General features: G+C 49.0%; 1 protein-coding gene across 1 annotated transcript in view; it reads left to right on the top strand.

The window, feature by feature from the left end:
- Positions 1 to 19603, top strand: part of LOC139276865 (piezo-type mechanosensitive ion channel component 2) — a 585431-nt gene that overhangs the window by 41090 nt on the left and 524738 nt on the right. The window contains exons 10-13 of the mRNA XM_070894861.1: positions 2571 to 2682; positions 6728 to 6909; positions 7909 to 8057; positions 9974 to 10171. Coding sequence (XP_070750962.1) covers positions 2571 to 2682; positions 6728 to 6909; positions 7909 to 8057; positions 9974 to 10171 — 641 coding nt within the window. The remainder of the gene's footprint in view (positions 1 to 2570; positions 2683 to 6727; positions 6910 to 7908; positions 8058 to 9973; positions 10172 to 19603) is intronic.

Consider the following 19603-nt stretch of genomic DNA (forward strand, 5'->3'; position numbering starts at 1 on the left):
TCAGGCTGTAAGAACGCCAGGCGGTAAGGCCGCCGTTGAGACCAAATAGCGCAGGAGCGGCGCCAAGGGGGCGCTGCTCGCTGGATGATGTCACCACGTGGGTGGCGTTAGAGGGCACAGTATTACCTCTTGGTGCCTCTACCAAAGACCCAACTGAATTTCCCCGGAGCCTTGGATGTCGCTAACCGCCGACGGCAGGACTTTGCCGCCCGTTTGCCGCCCATCGCCGGCGTTAATGGGAGGCAATAGAAACCGAATTTTGACCCCCTAAAGTGGCAAAACCGTTGGGCCTAGGAATTCGTCTCAGACGCTGGGGCAAATGGGCGGTATCGGATCGGCAGCGCCTGGTATTCCGTGCCATTTGACTGCAGTAGAACTGAACACCAGACGTTGCGTATAACAATCCAATACCACCGTTCCGCCCCACTGCCAGTGACTGTTTTCCAGGTCCTGAACTATTCAGGGTCACCGGCTATATCTATGCCAACATTAATTATGAAATAAAATACCATTTCCTGGATAGAGGGAGCATGCATGGGATGTGAAGCTCAGCAAACAAAGGTTTGCCAACCTCTGCCTCAAGTGAAGTAGAATCCAATACCCTGTGTCAGGGAGTCTCTGACCAGCCTCATCCAATCACTGCCTGGGAAAGGAAGGTCAAAGGGCATTGGTGGTTTGGGGGGAATGTTTTTGTAAAACAGACCCTCAATAACTCCCCTACATCTTTCCCGTTCAGCCTCACCCATCATCCATTGATAAAGATCAGTTTTGTGTAGCAGATCTCGCCTTTGCTCAGCGACGTGTTCTGCTTATTACAGTTGTCATCACCAATTGGTTGGTTTGTAGGCTTGAATGGCAGCCCTCATTCTCGGGGCCGAAATTTCCCCTCCCGATAAGGCCTCTGGCTGGTTGAACGCGGCAGCCACGGGGTGGCATAGAATGGCTGCCGACTCGCCGCAAAGGGGCCGCCATTTTGCAAATTGTCCTTCATCGGGGCAGGGCGGTGTCGGGTGCCGATGCCCCCGATGGCTTTTTGTCTCGGTGCACTCCTTGTTGGTCAGGGGTGCGGCTGCCCTTAAAGGGGAGGTGGCACTGCCGGCGATGCCATTTTATTTTTTATTGTCGGTCGACTGCCATGTCGAGCCCGACAATTATGCCGTGGGTTCGGCTGGACTGCCAACGGGCAGCCTGGCACCCCCTCTTGGGTACCAGGCCGCTGGCCCGGCCGAAACCCTCCCTGGTGGCCCAGTGGGCCGAACTTAAAAATATGTAGAGCTCGCAGCAGCCCTCCCCTTTAACTGAAGGGGAGAGATGTTGTAACGTGTCAGCGCAGTGCTGCACGTCCGCATCATGCTGACATTTTTTAGCAGCGCACTGACATCATTACAGACGCACTGGCATCATTACAGACGCACTGGCATCATTACAGATGCACTGACATCATTAGCGGCGCACTGACATCATTAGCAGCACACTGACATCATTACAGACGCACTGACATCATTACAGACACACTGACATCATTACAGACGCACTGACATCATTACAGACGCACTGACATCATTACAGATGCACTGACATCATTACAGATGCACTGACATCATTAGCGGTGCACTGACATCATTAGCGGCACACTGACATCATTACAGATGCACTGACATCATTAGCGGCGCACTGACATAATTACAGACGCACTGACATCATTACAGACGCACTGACATCATTACAGATGTGCTGACATCATTACAGACACACTGACATCATTAGCGGCGCACTGACATCATTAGCGGCGCACTGACATCATTAGCGGCACACTGACATCATTACAGACGCACTGACATCATTACAGACGCACTGACATCATTACAGACGCACTGACATCATTACAGACACACTGACATCATTACAGACGCACTGACATCATTACAGACACACTGACATCATTACAGATGCACTGACATCATTAGCGGCGCACTGACATCATTAGCGGCACACTGACATCATTACAGACGCACTGACATCATTACAGACGCACTGACATCATTACCGACGCACTGACATCATTACAGACACACTGACATCATTACAGACGCACTGACATCATTACAGACACACTGACATCATTACAGACGCACTGACATCATTACAGACGCACTGACATCATTACCGACGCACTGATGAGTGATCGGGGCGCCCGACCTGCTGCAAGGTCACTTCTGCCCCTCAGCCGCAACTACATCCGTCCCGAGCACAAAACCATCCACGTGCCGAATATCGACGGCACCTCCACCGTAACCCATGTGCCGGAGAAAAGCTTACAACAACGGAAGGTGCGCTTCGTATCGGGCGGAGGTGAAGTTTTACCCCCTCTTCTGAATCCAATCCCTGCCCAGTTTGGCCGTGTTCCCTGGAAACACAGTGCTTCCCCTCTAAAGGCCCAAATGGGCCCAAAACATTTATAAAGGAGCGTGACGGAGTGAGAAGGCAGTGGGTGGGGACGGTGCCGGATCTGACTCTGGGCTTTTGTTGTTGATACTTGGAGTGCACGTTGTATGTATTCCGTCTTACAGATCATCTACGCATTCACTTTCTGGCTTTTACTGCGTCAGCACCTGACCGAAAAAGAGGAAATGAATAAACGGGGCCAGGTTCCTCTCAACGAGGTCAGCATTCAGGAGGCAGGTAAGGAAGCATCTTCCCGCACCACATGGCCAGGCATGCAGCCAGTGTTAGCTCAGGAATTCTCTCGTTGCTGCTGCCTCCCTCTTTCCTGTGTCTGGTTAATGCTGGGGTATCGCGTATAAAGTGCGCGTGATTCTGCTGCAGTTTCACTTTAGCAAAGTTGTACCTATCATTTGCATCTTTTAATCGAATTAGAATGGTAGGGCTGGATTTCCCGGTCCTGTCCGCCTCTGTTTTTGCCCCGGAGGGGCAGCAATGGCGGCGGTAAGCTTTTACGGGCGGGCAGCCAGCTCCCAGCGCCCCACTGGGTTTTTTGGGACCGGTTTCAGTAGGGCACGGAGCATTACCGCCCGGAAGAGGCAAGGCAGTGTGCTGCGCCCCCTGTTGTGACACTGACTCGACGTTTGACTTCTACCCGACCCATACGCCCCGCAGCGCCCCCTGCTGGGACCGCCTGTGAAAACAGGCGGCCCGCTCTCTAGTGACTGTAGTGAGGTCAGTAATGTCCACCTCAGGTAAGTGAGATTCTTGTTCCATCTTTTTTTTTGCGATTTAGGATGTGGTGGCGTGAGTTATTTATTGGGAATGTTTTTGGTGTTTTATTTCAGGTTTTTTTCTCTCCCCAGGCCTCTCTCTCAGCGCTCTGAGGCTGGCTGTTTAGCTGGGGATTTCCGCTTGCTCAGCCGGCCTAGTGCCCTGAGAAAGGTGTGTAACGCCTCCTTTAGCACTCCGCCCCACACTCAGGGCCCAGCTGGTGAATTTTGCTGACTGAGGCGCAAACTGTTCCCGGACACAAACTTTACTGCCCCGCCACCATTACCGAATATCCAGCCTGTGGGACCTTGCCGTTCAGCCCAGTGTGTCTGTGCTGACTCTTTGAAAGAGCGATCCAGTTAGTTCTTTCCCCATAGCCCTCCAAATGTCTCCTTTTCTTGTACTTATCCAATTGCCTCTTGAAAGTCACTATTGAATCTGCTTGCACCACCCTTTCAGTCAGTGTGTTCCGGCTCATAACAACTTGTTGTGTGAAAAAAATTCTCCTCATCTCCCCTCTGGTTCTTTGGCCAATAATCTTAAATCTGTGTCCTCTGGTTACCCACCTTCCTGCCTGGGGAAAGAGTTTCTCCTTATGTACTCTATCAAAACCAGTGTTCCCTTCAATTATTTGTTGGGTTGCGTGGCCCATTCTAAATACTGTGCATGATGGTCCTTTCCAATTTACAAACCGGTGAGCCGCTGAGGGGAAATACAGAGCGCTGCGCGGCTACGCATCTTAACGGGAACGTTGATCAAAATCCCTCATAATATTTCACACCTCTGTTAAGTCTCCCCATAACCTTCATGCTGTAAGGAGAACAAGCCCAGCTTCTCCAGTCTCTTCACATAACTGAAGACTCTCATCCCTGGAATCATTCTGGTAAATCTCCACCGCACCCTCTCCAAGGCCTACGTTTGCCACAGACCTTTTTATTTCTTTAAGTCTTGTTTTAATTTTACTTTCTCTGCTCATCCAACGAACTGCAGCCTCTCAACTTCCTGTGGGAATATGTCTGGTCTGTAACCTAATCATCATCTCTTTCAACCTTTGCCGTTGTTTGTGCATTCTCTTACTTGCCAGGATTTCTCCCTCTACCACCCTTTCAGGCAGTGAGTTCCAGACCCCCACCACCCTCTGGGTGAAGAAATTTCCCCTCTAAACCTCCTACCAATTACTTTAAATCTATGCTCCCTTGTTGTTGACTCCTCTGCTAAGGAAAATAGGTCCATCCTAACCACTCTATCTAGGCCCCTTTTCATTTTATGCACCGCAATTAAATCTCCCCCCAGCCTCCTCTGTTCCAAAGAAAAAAATGTTTACCTGTTTACCAGTTTACCTGGGCTAGTTTCCTTTCCCTGTCAAGTAACTTCCCCATTCGCAGTTCCTTGTCCCGGACAATTATTGTATCGGTAAACACTAAACTGGGATAAGCCTCATGGAGACATGTACCACAGGTTTGTTAGGCTGCATTCAATAGTGGAGTATCTGAAATCAATTAGATACCGTGTTCCCGAAGTTCTAATCACACACTTCCGTGCATCCAGTGGCTGGGGTGAGTTGGGATAAAGCTGGGAGCTACTCAAACCTTAAGCACCAAAACCCCATTTTCCATCTCCTGATTCCGAGTGTTGAGAGGAGAGAAAATCAAAGGAGGGTTTAAAAAAAAGAAGATAGTAAAAGCACACGTAAAGAAAGAAAGGGGTTGATATAGGAACAGGAGTAGGCCCTAAGGCCCCTGGGGCCTGCTCCACCATTCAATAAGATCATGGCTGATCATTGACCTCAACTCCACTTTCCCGCCCGATCTCCATATCCCTTCATTTCCTTAGACTCCAAATAGCTATCGATCTCCGCCTTGAATATATTCAGAGACTCAGCATCCACAGCCCTCAGGGGCAGAGAATTCCAAAGAGTCACAACACGCTGAGTGAAGAAATTCCTCCTCATCTCTGTCTTAAATGGCCAATCCCTTATCCTGAGACTGTGACCCTAGTTCTAGATTCTCCAGCCAGGGGGAACATCCTCTCAGCATCTACCCTGTCAATCCCCTTCAGAATCTTGTATGTTTCAATGAGATCACCTCTCATTCTTCTAAACTCCAGAGAGCATAAGTCCATTCTACACAATCTCTCATCATAAGACAGCCCTCTCGTCCCAAGAATCAATCTGGTGAACCTTCGTTGTACCGCCTCCAAGGCAAGTATAACCTTCCTTAGATAAGGGATTGAATTAGATAATGGCTGATCTACACCTCAACTCCATTTAGCCACCTTTGCTCCATATCCCCCGACCTCTGTCTCCGAGGCGAGAGTGCCACCACTGAATCAAGGCTAACGCCGGAGAGACTGATGTTGAGTGTCCAGTGGGAGAGGTGACATGTGCCAGCCAACAGTGTTTGGCTGGTACCCGAGGCGAGGGTAGGGCAATGACTATAAGCAAGTAGGTCAGTGGGAGGAACCACTAATGTATCTTCCAGCTGCCTTTGGTTTCCTGTTTTAAGGTACGCATTCCCTCGGTGTTCCAGGGTGCAAGTGTAGCTTCTATCCACAAGAAGGGGGCTGTTAGTGAGCCCAGAAGTGCGAGGAGTCACACTGCTATCAGTGGCTTCTAAGGTGGCTCTTTGTCTTGGGATGGCATGCACATAGAAACAGAAAGAGGCCATTCAGTCCCTTGACCCTGGTTGGAGTGTCTAGAACTAGGGGTCACAGTCTCAGGATAAGGGGTCAGCCATTTAAGACAGAAATGTGGAGGAATTTCTTCACTCAGAAGGTTGTGAATCTTTGGAATTCTCTGCCTCAGAGGGCTGTGGATGCTGAGTCTCAGAATATATTCAAGGCTGAGATTGATAGATTTTTCGAATCGAGGGGAATCAACGATATGGAGATTGGGCGGGAAAGTGGAGTTAAGGTGGTCATGAGGTCATGGCTGGCCTCAACATTTATCTGCCTTAGTTCCATATCATGAGCATAAGAAATAGGAGCAGGAGCCGTCCCTCAAGCTGCTCCGCCATTCAATAAGATCATGGCTGATCATCGACCTCAACTCCACTTTCCCACCCGATCCCCATATCCCTTGATTCCCCCAGACTCCAGAAATCCACCTATCTCAGCCTTGAATATATTCAGAGACTCAGCATCCACAGCCAAAGGCAGAGAATCCCAAACATTCACCACCCTCTGAGTGACGAAATTCCTCCTCATCTCAGTCCTAAATGGTCGACCCCTTAACCTGAGACTGTGCCCCCTGGTTCTCGACTCCCCAGCCCGGGGAAACATCCTCTCAGCATCTACCCTGTCAATCCCCCTCAGAATCTTGTATGTCCATCCTTAACTATCAACACCCTATCGCTCTCAATCTTGAAAGCTCCTGTTGTTCGAGAATCCACAGACTTTTGGGAGAGAGGGCCAAATGTCTACCCCATCTTATGTGAAAATGTCAGTATTCTCGTGAAGGAAATCTGCTGACCGTTAACATGCCATATTTCTGTCTTTCTGCTTGTGCCTACAGAGGGTGCCCAGAAGGAAGGGACACTGATGACAATGATTGGCAGTGTTGTTCAGGGATTGTTGATCAAATACTGGATCTATTGCTGCGCAGTCATGTTTTTCATCATTAGTTTCAGTGGCAGAGTCGTGGTCTATAAAGTTCTCTACATCATGCTGTTCCTCTCCTGTGTGGCACTGTATCAGGTAATTCTACTCAGCAGGCACAGGACAAGGTGCTAACTCACCCCAGCCACTGTGTTGGTGGTATCAGACATGGAGACCACTCCCAGCTCAGTTATTGTACCTAATGGAATCAAACGCACGAACCATTCCCAGGATAGTCCCTGTGCCCAGCGACATCACACCATGGAACAGGTCATTCCCAGTTGCTGCAGCTAGTTGAATCGGACACCGGGATCAGCCCTAGCACCGTTACAGTACCTGCTGGGATCAGGAGAGATCGAGGCAGTAACATAGGGTGCTGGGGGGGGGGGGAGGGGTTACTGCGTGACCATGTGAGCGAATTGGATTAACATCAGTGGAGAGATACAGTCAGTCACACTTGGCATTATGGGGAAGGAGTTACTGAGTGACAGTTTGGGGGAGTTGGATTAACATCAGTAGAGAGATCTTCTTCTTAGGCAGTCCCTTGGAGTCCAGGATGACTTGTTCCCACACTACAATGAGTTCTCAAGTGACTGATGAGCCCAATGTGGGACCCACAGTCTCTGTCACAGGTGGGGCAGACGGTGGTTGGAGGGACGGGTGGGTGGGGTATTTGATTTGTCGTACCCTTCTTCCACTGTTTGTACTTGGCTTCCACGTGCTCCCGGCGAAGAGACTCGAGGTGTTCGGCGCTTTCCCGGATGCTCCTCCACCACTTTGAGCCGTTTTGGACCAGGTATTCCCAAGTGTCGGTGGGGATGTTACATTTTTTCAAGGAGGCTTTGAGGGTGTCCTTGAAGCGTTTTCTCTGCCCACCTGGGACTCGCTTGCCGTGTCGGAGATACAGTCAGTAACACTAGGCATAGGGGGGGAGGGAGGAGTTACTGAGTGACAGTGTGAGGAAGCTGGATTAACATCAATAGCGATGCAGTCAGTGACACAGGGTGCCGGGGAGAGGGGTTACTGAGACAGTGTGAGAAGTGACTCTGAAATCCCTCCCCAACACTTGCTGCAGTTTATCCCCTCTTTTGTTTACAGGTACATTACGATTGGTGGCGTCAAATCCTGAGGTATTTCTGGATCACTGTTGTGTCTTATTCAATGCTGGTGCTCATTGCAATCTACACCTATCAGTTTAAGATAGTCTCTTGGTTCTTTCAGCAGATAATGGGCATGTCCGAGGACAGGTACAGTGCTTGCTCAACTTTTTGCCAATTTTTTGCCTATTTTCCCCTTTTTCCTACAATTGTAGTTTACCTTGAACTAGTGCTAAGGATTAACCTTTTCTATTCCACTTACTATCTTGCACATCTATTTAAAGTCCCCTCCCCCCACTGACTTGTCTCTTCTCAGAGAGGGCCAAAATTTCCCCTTCCCATAAGGCCTGTTACCGCCGGAAATCACGTCCACGCTGCGGAGTGCAATGGCTGCCGATTTTTCGTGTAACAGCCGCCATTTTTTAAATTCCGCTCCCGCGGTATCCTGGCAGTGCCCCACTCCCTCCACCACCCCCCCCCCCCCCCCACCGCTCCACTGCTGCCGCCGAAAAAATCTTGCATAGCCGTGCGGTGCCACCCAACAGCTTTTTCTGCCGGTGCACTGAGCTTGGAGTCCTTCTAAAATGGCGGTGCGGCGCCCGTTAAAGGGGAGGACGCACTGCCGCTGCTGCCATGTTTTGTTTTAAGCGGCCGATTGGCATGTCGGGCCGATAATCATAACCCCGGGTTCGGCCGGGCTACCAACAGGCAGCTTGGCACCCCCAGCACCCCCCTTGGGTGCCAGGCCGCTGGCCCGGCCAAAACCCTCCCTGGCGGCCCAGTGGACCGAATTTAAAGAATCGTGCAGACCCGCCCCTTTAAGTGAAGGGGAAAACCGTGGTGACGCGGCGCCGTGATGATGTCATCAGTGCTACGCTGCTGAGTGACAGCGGCGGGCACTCCGACCGCCCCCAACCTCCGCCCCAGACTGCGTACCTTCGCTCACCGCCGCACGCACGCCCCCGTTATGGCCGACTTCCGGGCTGCTGAAAAAAAAAAGCCAAAGAGCGGAATTTCACTCAAGAGGCCACTGCATCCACCGCGCCGGTAAAAACACCAGGTCGGCGCTCCTCGTCTCCAGCGGTGGGCAACTTCGGCCCCCTAGAGATTTTCTAACCTTTCATCGCAACTAATTATGTGTCCCATACTTGCGCTCATCCAGAAACTCTGAAGCCCTTGTTCTAACTCGCACCAAGTCCCGTTTACCGATCGCCCCCCGTGCTTGTTGACCTACATTGGCTTCTAGCCTGACAACGCCTCGATTTAAAAATTCTCATCCTTATTTTCAAATCCCTCCATGGCCCCGCCCTATCTCTGTAAACCCTTCCAACCCCACAACCCTCCGAGATTTCTACATTCCTCCAATTCCGGCCTCTTGAGCATCCCTGATTTCCCATCACCCCACCATTGGTGGCCGTACCTTCAGCTGCCTGGGCCCTAAGCTCTGGAATTCCCTCCCTAACCCACTCTGCCTCTCTACCTCTCTTTCCTCCTTTTCAGACGACTCTTGAACCTACCTCTTTTAGTCAACATGTCTTTAAGTGGCTCGATGTGTGATAACGCTCCTGTGACGTGCTTTGGGACGTTTAGCTATGTTGAAGACGCTATGTAAATGTATGTTGTGTTGGATGGCCTGCAGACCTTTGGAGATACCATGGTGGCCAGCACTGAATGTATCACTCGAGGTGTGGTCTGACCAGCCAGCGAGTGTGTCACCGTTACACCGGGGGAATTGCCCGGGTGCTAATCTGGTGGAGCCGATTGTCTGTCCGTCCGTTGTGGAACCCGACTGATTTTCACCCCATTGATTTAATGGGGCGAGTTTTATCACGGGCAGGTGATCGGCTCACCCAGAATACCGCCCAGGAGGTGGTGAGCTAATATTGATCCCAATCTGTTCCTGACTGTGGAAGCTCTGCATGTTTCACTGAGTGAGAACTTGCATTTATATAGCGCCTGTCACAACCCCTGTCACAAAGCACTTTACAGCCAACGAGGTAAGTTTGAAGCGTAGTCGCTGCTGCACTGCAGGCTAACTTACAACCTTGTTCTATTCCTTTTCTCAGTTTGAAAGACCTGGGTTTGGAGCAGTACAATACCGCCGAGCTATTTGCAAGCATCTCTCTCCCATCCTCCTTCCTCCTGGCCTGTATTCTCCAGCTCTATTACTTCCATGAGCATTTCCTGAGCCTTACTGATTTGAGGCAGGTAACTCCCAGGCAAGATAGCCTCATCTACAGGTACATTTCTTCACACCTTTATCTGTTCGTGTGCTGTTTCCCGTGGTGTTCAAAAGTGTTTCCTTTCGAAGGCCTGGCATTTTTATTTTTACGTAAAGGCCTGAGCAGGAGGGGTGAGACCCCGCTCCCAGTTGGGGGTAATATATTAGCATGGATAGAGGATTGGCTAACTAACAGAAAACAGAGAGTCTGGATAAATGGTTCATTCTCGGGTTGGCAATCAGTAATTCGTGGGGTGCCGCAGGGATCAGTGCTGGGACCCCAACTATTTACAATCTATATTCATGACTTGGAAGAAAGGACCGAGTGTAACGTAGCCACGTTTGCTGACGATACATAGATGGGAGGAAAAGCAATGTGTGAGGAGGACATAAAAAATTTGCAAAAGGTCATAGACAGGCTAAGTGAGTGGGCAAAAAATTGGCAGATGGAGTGTAATGTTGGAAAGTGTGAGGTCATGCACTCTTACAGAAAAAATCAAAGAGCAAGTTATTATTTAAATGGAGAAAAATTGCAAAATGCTGCAGTATAGCGGGACCTGGGAGTACTTGTGCATGAAACACAAAAGGATAGTATGCAGGTACAGCAAGTGATCAGGAAGGCCAATGGAATCTTGGCCTTTATTGCAAAGGGGATGGAGTATAAAAGCAGGGAAGTCTTGCTACTGTTATACAGGGTATTGGTGAGGCCACACCTGGAGTACTGTGTGTAGTTTTGGTTTCCATATTTACGAAAGAATATACTTGCTTTGGAAGCAGTTCAGAGAAGGTTCACTAGGTTGATTGTGGAGATGAAGGGGTTGACTTATGAGGAAAGGTTGAGTAGGTTGGGCCTCTACTTATTGGAATTCAGAAGAATGAGAGGTGATCTTATCGAAACATATAAGATTATGAGGGGGCTTGACAAGGTGGATGCAGAGAGGATGTTTCCACTGATAGGGGAGACTAGAACGAGAGGACATGATCTTAGAATAAGGGGCCGCCCATTTAAAACTGAGATGAGGAGAAATTTCTTCTCTCAGAGGGTTGTAAATCTGTGGAATTCACTGCCTCAGAGAGCTGTGGAAGCTTGGATATTGAATAAATTTAAGATAGAGATAGACAGTTTGTTAACTGATAAGGGAATAAGGGGTTATGGGAAGTGGAGCTAAATCCATGATCGGATCAGCCATGATCGTATTAAATGGCGGAGCAGACTCGAGGGACCAGGTGGCCTACTCCTGCTCCTATTTCTTATGTTCTTATCTCTGCCAATGTAGCTCTTTGACCGCTAACTACAAGGAGCAGTCCTGCAGTAACAGCCAATCCTCCCACCCTGATGTACTTCTCTCCCTCAGTCCCTCACCTCATCTCCCTCACAGCGCAACAGCGATCAGGCACTGATTGTGTGACGGATCATGTGGCTCAAACTCACATCATTCTCCTCCGTGGCACAGCACATTGAAATATCAACACACCGGGCCATATCAAAATGAGAAACAAATGGAAAGGGCGATTTTTAAGCCTTACCCACCTGACCAAAATCGGACGGGCAGGTAATTAAAATCACCCAGGTTCCTTATCTACCCTGGAGGTGCCGGGGTTGACCAGTTGTGATTGGAGAACTCCCTCCTTCTCATCATCATCATCATCTTAGGCAGTCCCTCGGAATCGAGGAAGACTTGCTTCCACTCTAAAAATAAGTCCTTAGGTGGCTGAACAGTCCAATACGAGAGCCACAATCCCTGTCACAGGTGGGACAGACAGTCGTTGAGGGAAGGGGTGGGTGGGACTGGTTTGCCGCACGCTCTTTCTGCTGCCCGTGCTTGATTCTGCATGCTCTCGGCGATGAGACTCGAAGAGCTCAGCACCCTCCCAGATGCACTTCCTCAACTTAGGGCGGTCTTTGGCCAGGGATTCCCACGTGTCAGTGGGGATGTTGCACTTTATCAGGGAGGCTTTGAGGGCATCCTTCTAATGTTTCCTCTGCCCACCTTTGGCTCGCTTGCCGTGAAGGAGTTCCGAGTAGAGCGCTTGCTTTGGTAATCTCGTGTCTGGTATGCGAACTATGTGGCCTGCCGAGTGGAGCTGATCGAGTGTGGTCAGTGCTTCAATGTTGGCCTGGTGTAAGATGCTGATATTGGTCCGTCTGTCCTCCCTCCTAATTCACTTTCAAAATCCCAACTGCCCAGCCTTTTGTCGTCCATTCACCACGACATTTCTGCAGCTGCTGATCCACTCAACACCCCCCTCACCACCACCATTGTGGCCTAGTCCCCAGTAAAACCATTAATCTCTCTGACCCTGATCGTTCCCCAAATCCAAAGGACCCAAACATATATGGCGGATAACTGGTGTTCATCGCCAGATCTGGCTGGACCTATCAGGTGCTGCCTAAACTGCTCACTATTCCAGAATCATCCTAGAATGGAAAGATAAACCCTGGCTTTTCTTCTCTGCAAACCATCATCTTAACCCCTCTCCCCTCATTCACCGCATTCACCTCCAACAACAAGTGCGAGGAACTCATGAACTGCTTTGTTGCTAAGATTAAAGCCATCCGTTCAGCTGCCTCTGTCGCTTCCCTCCCTTCCCCAGTTCACCGGGCCAAACTTCCTCTATGGTGCCCCCGCCCTAGCCCTGAATTTGCATCCTTCTCAAGTTTCTCTCCTGATAAGTTCAGAATAATTCCATGAGACTGTGTTGTAAACTCAAACCATTGTGACCTTGGTCTCTTTAATATAACTCCAAAGTGAGGCAGCAGCGTGGTGGACTGCCTTTTATACCTGCTTGCTTCAGGGTACACAGGTCTCCCACAGATGTGCCCTCTAGTGGTGTCTTACATACAGGTGAAGTTCACATACATAACGATACTTCCCCCCCAGAGTCTTGAGCACAAGTTATTTACAGGTTGAGGCGATCTGGCGCTCTGCGTTCCCAGGTCGATCGCCTGAGTTGAAATCCTGGCAAGGGTGAGTTGGTCGGATCATTGCTGCATGGCCGCGCGGCTGGTCTGATCGGACTGTCGTGGTTGACAGCGAGGTCAGTTTCTGGTTGGGTGTGTGTTGGTGGATCATAGCTGGTAGGTTCTTCTTCAAATTGTTCTTGGTTGTCCGTGAATCGTAGTTTGGTCTGATCCAGGTGCTTGCTGCACGTTTGCCCATTCAACAATTTCACAACAAGCACTTTATTCCCCTCTTTGGCTAAGACAGTGCTAGCAATCCACTTGGGACCTTGACCGTAATTTAGAACAAACACAGGACCATTGACCTCAATGTCATGCGAGGCCGCCGCGCGATCGTGGTACACGTTATGCCGGTGCTGCCAGGTTTCTAAGTGAGCATTGAGATCCGGGTGGACGAAGGAGAGCCTGGTTTTGAGTGTTCTCTTCAATAACAATTCTTACGAGGAAACCCCGGTGAGCGAGTGGGGGTGTGTCCTGTAGCTGAGCAGGACCCTGGATAACCAGGGAGCCATCTGAGAGCAGTGAAGTAAGCGAGCTCGAACTGGAGACCAAATAGATATTGGTGCATTTTCTTAACCCAGTATACACAAGCCAACGCTTCTTTCTCAACCATACTGTAGGCTCTTTCAGCCTTGGATAAACTTCTAGACGCATATACAACCGGTTGCAGTTTGCCTAACACATTTGCTTGCTGTAACACACAACCGACCCTGTGCGACGACACATCACATGCTTTACTAAGCGTTTACAATACAAGTAACTTGTTAAAACATAGCAGGTTCCTGGCCTTATTAAAGACTGTCTCTTGAGATTTACCCCAAACCCAGTCGTCACCCTTGCGTAGCAATAAATGCAAGGGTTCCAGCAAAGTGCTCAACCCCGGTAGAAAGTTACCAAAATAGTTGAGGAGTCCCAGGAACGAACGCAGCTCCATCACATTCTGTGGTCTGGGTGCATTCTTGATGGCCTCCATCTTGGAGTCCGTGGGTCTGATGCCGTCCGCCGCAATCTTTCTCCCCAAAAATTCGACCTTCGGCGCCAGGAAAACACACTTGGAGTATTTCAGTCTGAGTCCCACTCCGTCCAGTCACTTTAGAACCTCTTCCAGGTTGTGCAAGTGTTCAGTGGCATTGCGACCAGTGATCAAGATATCGGCTTGGAACACCACAGTGCATGGAACCGATTTCAGCAGATTCTCCATGTTCCTCTGGAAGATGGCCGCCGCTGAGCGAATCCCAAAAGGCATCTGTGGTACACAAACAGTCCTTTGTGCGTGATAATGCACGTCAACTTCTTTGACTGTTCAACCAGCTCCTGTGTCATGTAAGCAGAGGTTAGTTCTAGCTTGGTGAATGACTTTCCCCCTGCTAGCATTGCGAAACATAGAAACATAAAAAATAGGTTCAAGAGCAGGCCATTCAGCTCTTCGAGCCATTGAATATGATCATGGCTGATCATGCAACTTCAGTACCCCACTCCCGCTTTCTCTCCATACCCCTTGATCCCCTTAGCCGTGTGAGCCACATAGAACTCTCTCTTGAATATATCTAACGAACTTCACTCCACTTCTTTCTGTGGTAAAAAATTCCACAGGTTTACCACTCTCTGTGTGAATAAGTCCTCCGCCTTGGGTAGCGGGTACTGGTCCTGTAACGAGACTTGGTTGATCATCACCTTGTAGTCCCCGCAGATTCTGACCGTCCCATCACTCTTTAGTACCGGCACGATTGGACTGGCCCACTTGTTGAACTCGACTGGCGATATGATTCCCTCTCGTTGAAGTCTGTCCAGCTCGATTTCAACTTTCTCTCGCATCATGTATGGGACTGCTTGGGCCTTGTGATGAACGAGCCGTGCCCCAGGAACAAGATGGATCTACACTTTGACACCTGTGAAGTTGCCGATGCCTGGCTCAAATAACGCCGGGAATTTGTTTAGCACCTGGGCGCACGGGATGTTATCCACCGAAGACAGTGCTTTGATGTCATCCCAGTTCCACCGGATCTTGCCTAGCCAGCTCCTGCCGAACAGCGATGGGCCATCACCTGGTACAATCCATAGTGGTAAATCATGCACCATTCCGTCATACGATACTTTCACTGCCGCACTGCCGATAACAGGTATGAGTTCTTTGTATAAGTGCGCAGCGTAGTGTGAATCGGACTCAGTTTTGGCCTCAGTGCCTTGTTACTCCACAGTTTCTCAAAGGCCTTCTGGCTCTTAATCGATTGACTCGCCCCCGTGTCCAATTCCATGGAGTCTGGAATGCCGTTAAGTTTAACTTTTAACATTATCAGAGGGCTTTTGGTGGTGAAATTTGTACCCCATACACTTCCTCCTTTTCCTCCGGTTGTGTTGCCTCTCCTGCTCGTTCAGCGTGATCCACACTGGATCAGTCGCTCTCTGCTGACTCTGCCACGTGGTGAGTCTGAGGTCGCTTGCACATTCACTGGAGCTGCCCCACTGTTCCACAGCCCTTGCACACGTAGTGCTTGAATTGACATTGATGGGCTCTATGACTGCCCCCGCAGCACCAGCATGGCGTTAATGGATTCACATTAGCACTCCACGGCAGCCTCTGAGTCACCCTAGGCCTGACCCCTGTGGTCGTGTGGGCCCTGCCATGTACAGTTCTGCCTGCTGAAGGCATTATTTTATGCACAGTACTTGCCGGTGAGCTTTGATTCTGTGAAGATATCTGTTTCGTGTTATCGTTAGTGGACATGAAAGCCTGAGTTATCGTGATGGCTTTGCTCAGATCTGGGGATTCGGAAGACAGCAGTTTGCGAAGAATGACCTCGTGGCCAATTCCAAGCATGAAAAAGTCCCGCAACATTTCCCCCAAAGATCCGGCAAACTTGCACGGTCCCGCAAGGTGTCTTAGGTCGGCGACATAGCTCGCCACATTCTGGCCCTCGGAGCGATGGTGCGTGTCAAAGCGATACCTGGCCATTAAGATGCTCTCCCTCGGCTTGAGGTGTTCTCGAGCCAGCGCACACAGCCCTGTGTAAGTCCTGTCCGTTGGTTTGTCCGGTGCCAGTAGATCTTTGAGGAGGCCATACACCGACGACCCACATACAGTGAGGAGAATAGCCCTGCGCTTGGTCTCCGTCTCAGCCGTGTCCAGCTCGTTGGCCATGAAGTACTGGTCGAGACGCTCAACGAAGGCTTCCCAATCATCACCCTCAACAAATCTCTCAAGAATACCAATGGCAGCCATTTCCGCATGAAAGTTTGTGCCAGTTGTTAAGTTCACAATAACTCCACAAGACTGTGTTGTAAACTCAAACCATTGTGACCTTGGTCTCTTTAATATAACTCCAAAGCGAGGCAGCAGCGTGGTCGACTGCCTTTTATACCTGCTTGCCCCAGGGTACACAGGTGACCCATAGGTCTCCCACATGTATGCCCCCTAGTGGCAAGTCTTACACACAGGTGAGGTTCATATACATAACATCTCCTATCTCCCCTCAGGACCATTCCGAGCTCATCTTGTCCATGTTTGATATGTTTGACAAATTTGCTAGAATTCTTTGAGGATGTAACGAACATGGTGGATAAAAGGGAACCAGTGGATGTGGTGTATTTGGACATCCAGAAGGCATTTGACAAGGTGCCCTGTTTGTTACATCCTCAAAGAATTCAAGCAAATTTGTCAAACATGATTTCCCCTTCATAAATCCATGCTGACTCTGCCTGACCGAATTTTGCTTTTTCAAATGTCCTGCTACTGCTTCTTTAATGTGGAATGTGGCCTGATCATATTGGCTGTGAAACGAAGTGATTTTATTTCAAACAAACATTCACGGGTATGATGTAATCGGCATCAAGAGACATGGCTCCAGGGTGACCAAGGCTGGGAACTCAACATCCAAGGATATTCAGCATTCAGGAAGGATAGGCAGAGAGGAAAAGGAGGTGGGGTGGCGTTGCTGGTTAAAGAGGAAATTAATGCAATAGTAAGGAGGGACATTAGCCTGGATGATGTGGAATTGGTATGGGTGGAGCTACGGAATTCCAAAGGGCAGAAAACGCTGGTGGGAGTTGTGTACAGTCCACCAAACAGTAATAGTGAGGTTGGGGACAGCATCAAACAAGAAATTAGGGATGTGTGCAATTATCATGAGCGACTTTAATCTACATATTGATTGGGCTAACCAAACTGGTAGCAATGCGGTGGAGGAGGATTTCCTGGAGCGTTTTCTAGACCAATATGTCGAGGAACCAACTAGAGAGCTGGCCATCCTCGACTTGGTGATGTGTAATGAGAAGAAACTAATTAGCAATCTTGTTGTGCGAGGTCCCTTGGGGAAGAGTGACCATAATATGGTAGACTTCTTTATTAAGATGGAGAGTGACACAGTTAATTCGGAAACTAGGGTCCTGAACTTAAGGAAAGGTAACTTCGATGGTATGAGGCGTGAATTGGCTAGAATAGACTGGCAAAGGATACTTAAAGGGTTGATGGTGGATAAACAATGGCAAACATTTAAAGATCACATGGATGAACTTCAGCAATTGTACATCCCTTTCTGGAGTAAAAATAAAATGGGGAAGGTGGTTCAACCGTGGCTAATAAGGGATATTAAGGATAGTGTTAAATCCAAGGAAGAGGCATATAATTTGGCTAGAAAAAGCAACAAACCTGAGGACTGGGAGAAATTTAGAATTCAACAGAGGAAGACTAAGGGTTTAATTAAGAGGGGGAAAATAGAGTGCGAGAGGAAGCTTGCAGGGAACATAAAAACAGACTGCAAAAGCTTCTATAAATGTGTGAAGAGAAAAAGATTAGTGAAGACAAACGTGGGTCCCTTGCTTTCAGATTCAGGTGAATTTATAATGGGGAACAAAGAAATGTCAGACCAATTGAACAAATACTTTGGTTCTGCCTTCATGAAGGAAGACACAAATAACCTTCTGATTGTACTAGGGGACAGTAGGTCTAGTGAGAAGGAGGAACTGAAGGATATCCTTATTAGACGGGAAATTGTGTTAGGGAAATTGATGGGATTGAAGGCCGATAAATCCCCAGGGCATGATAGTCTGCATCCCAGAGTACTTAAGGAAGTGGCCCTAAAAATAGTGGATGCTTGGTGATCATTTTCCAACAGTCTATCGACTCTGGATCAATCCCTATGGACTGGAGGGTAGCTAATGTAACACCACTTTTTAAAAAAGGAGGGAGAGAGAAAACAGGTAATTATAGACCGGTTAGCCTGACATCAGTAGTGGGGAAAATGTTGGAATCAATCATTAAGGATGAAATAGCAGCACATTTGGAAAGCAGTGACAGGATCGGACCAAGTCAGCATGGATTTATGAAAGGAAAATCATGCTTGATGAATCTTCTGGAATTTTTTGAGAATGTAACTTGCAGAGTGGACAAGGGAGAACCAGTGGATGTGGTGTATTTGGAATTTCAAAAGGCTTTTGACAAGGTCCCACACAAGAGATTGGTTTGCAAAATCAAAGCGCATGGTATTGGGGGTAATGTACTGACGTGGATAGAGAACTGGTTGGCAGACAGGAAGCAGAGAGTCAGGATAAACGGGTCCTTTTCAGAATGGCAGGCAGTGACTAGTGGAGTGCCGCAGGGCTCAGTGCTGGGACCCCAACTCTTTACAATTTACATTAACGATTTAGATGAAGGAATTGAGTGTAATATCTCCAAGTTTGCGGATGACACTAAACTGGGTGGCGATGTGAGCTGTGAGGAGGACGCTAAGAGGCTGCAGGGTGACTTGGACAGGTTAGGTGAGTGGGCAAATGCATGGCAAATGTAGTATAATGTGGATAAATGTGAGGTTATCCATTTTGGGGACAAAAACACGAAGGCAGAATATTATCTGGATGGCGTCAGATTAGGAAAAGGGGAGGTGCAATGAGACTTGGGTGTCATGGTTCATCAGTCACTGAAAGTGGGCATGCAGGTACAGCAGGCGGTGAAGAAAGCAAATGGTATGTTGGCCTTCATAGCTAGGGGATTTGAGTAGAGGTGCAGGGAGGTCTTACTGCAGTTGGACAGGGCCTTGGTGAGGCCTCACCTGGAATATTGTGTTCAGTTTTGGTCTCATAATCTGAGGAAGGACATTCTTGCTATTGAGGGAGTGCAGCGAAGGTTCACTAGACTGTTTCCAGGGATGGCTGGACTGACATATGAGGAGAGACTGGATCAACTGGGCCTGTATTCACTGGAGTTTAGAAGGATGAGATGGGATCTCAAAGAAACATATAAGATTCTGATGAGACGGGACAGGTTAGATGCGGAAAGAATGTTCCCGATGTTGGGGAAGTCCAGAACCAGGGGACATAGTCTTAGGATAAGGGGTAAGCCGTTTAGGACTGAGATGAGGAGAAGCTTCCTCACTCAGAGAGTTGTTAACCTATGGAATTCCCTGCCGCAGATGCCAGTTCATTGGCTATATTCAAGAGGGAGTTAGATATGACCCTCACGGCTAAGGGGATCAAGGGGTATGGAGAGAAAGCAGGAAAGGGGTACCGAGGGAATGATCA

The sequence above is a fragment of the Pristiophorus japonicus genome, chromosome 12, assembly GCF_044704955.1.
Source record: "Pristiophorus japonicus isolate sPriJap1 chromosome 12, sPriJap1.hap1, whole genome shotgun sequence".
In the NCBI taxonomy this organism is placed as follows: domain Eukaryota; kingdom Metazoa; phylum Chordata; class Chondrichthyes; family Pristiophoridae; genus Pristiophorus; species Pristiophorus japonicus.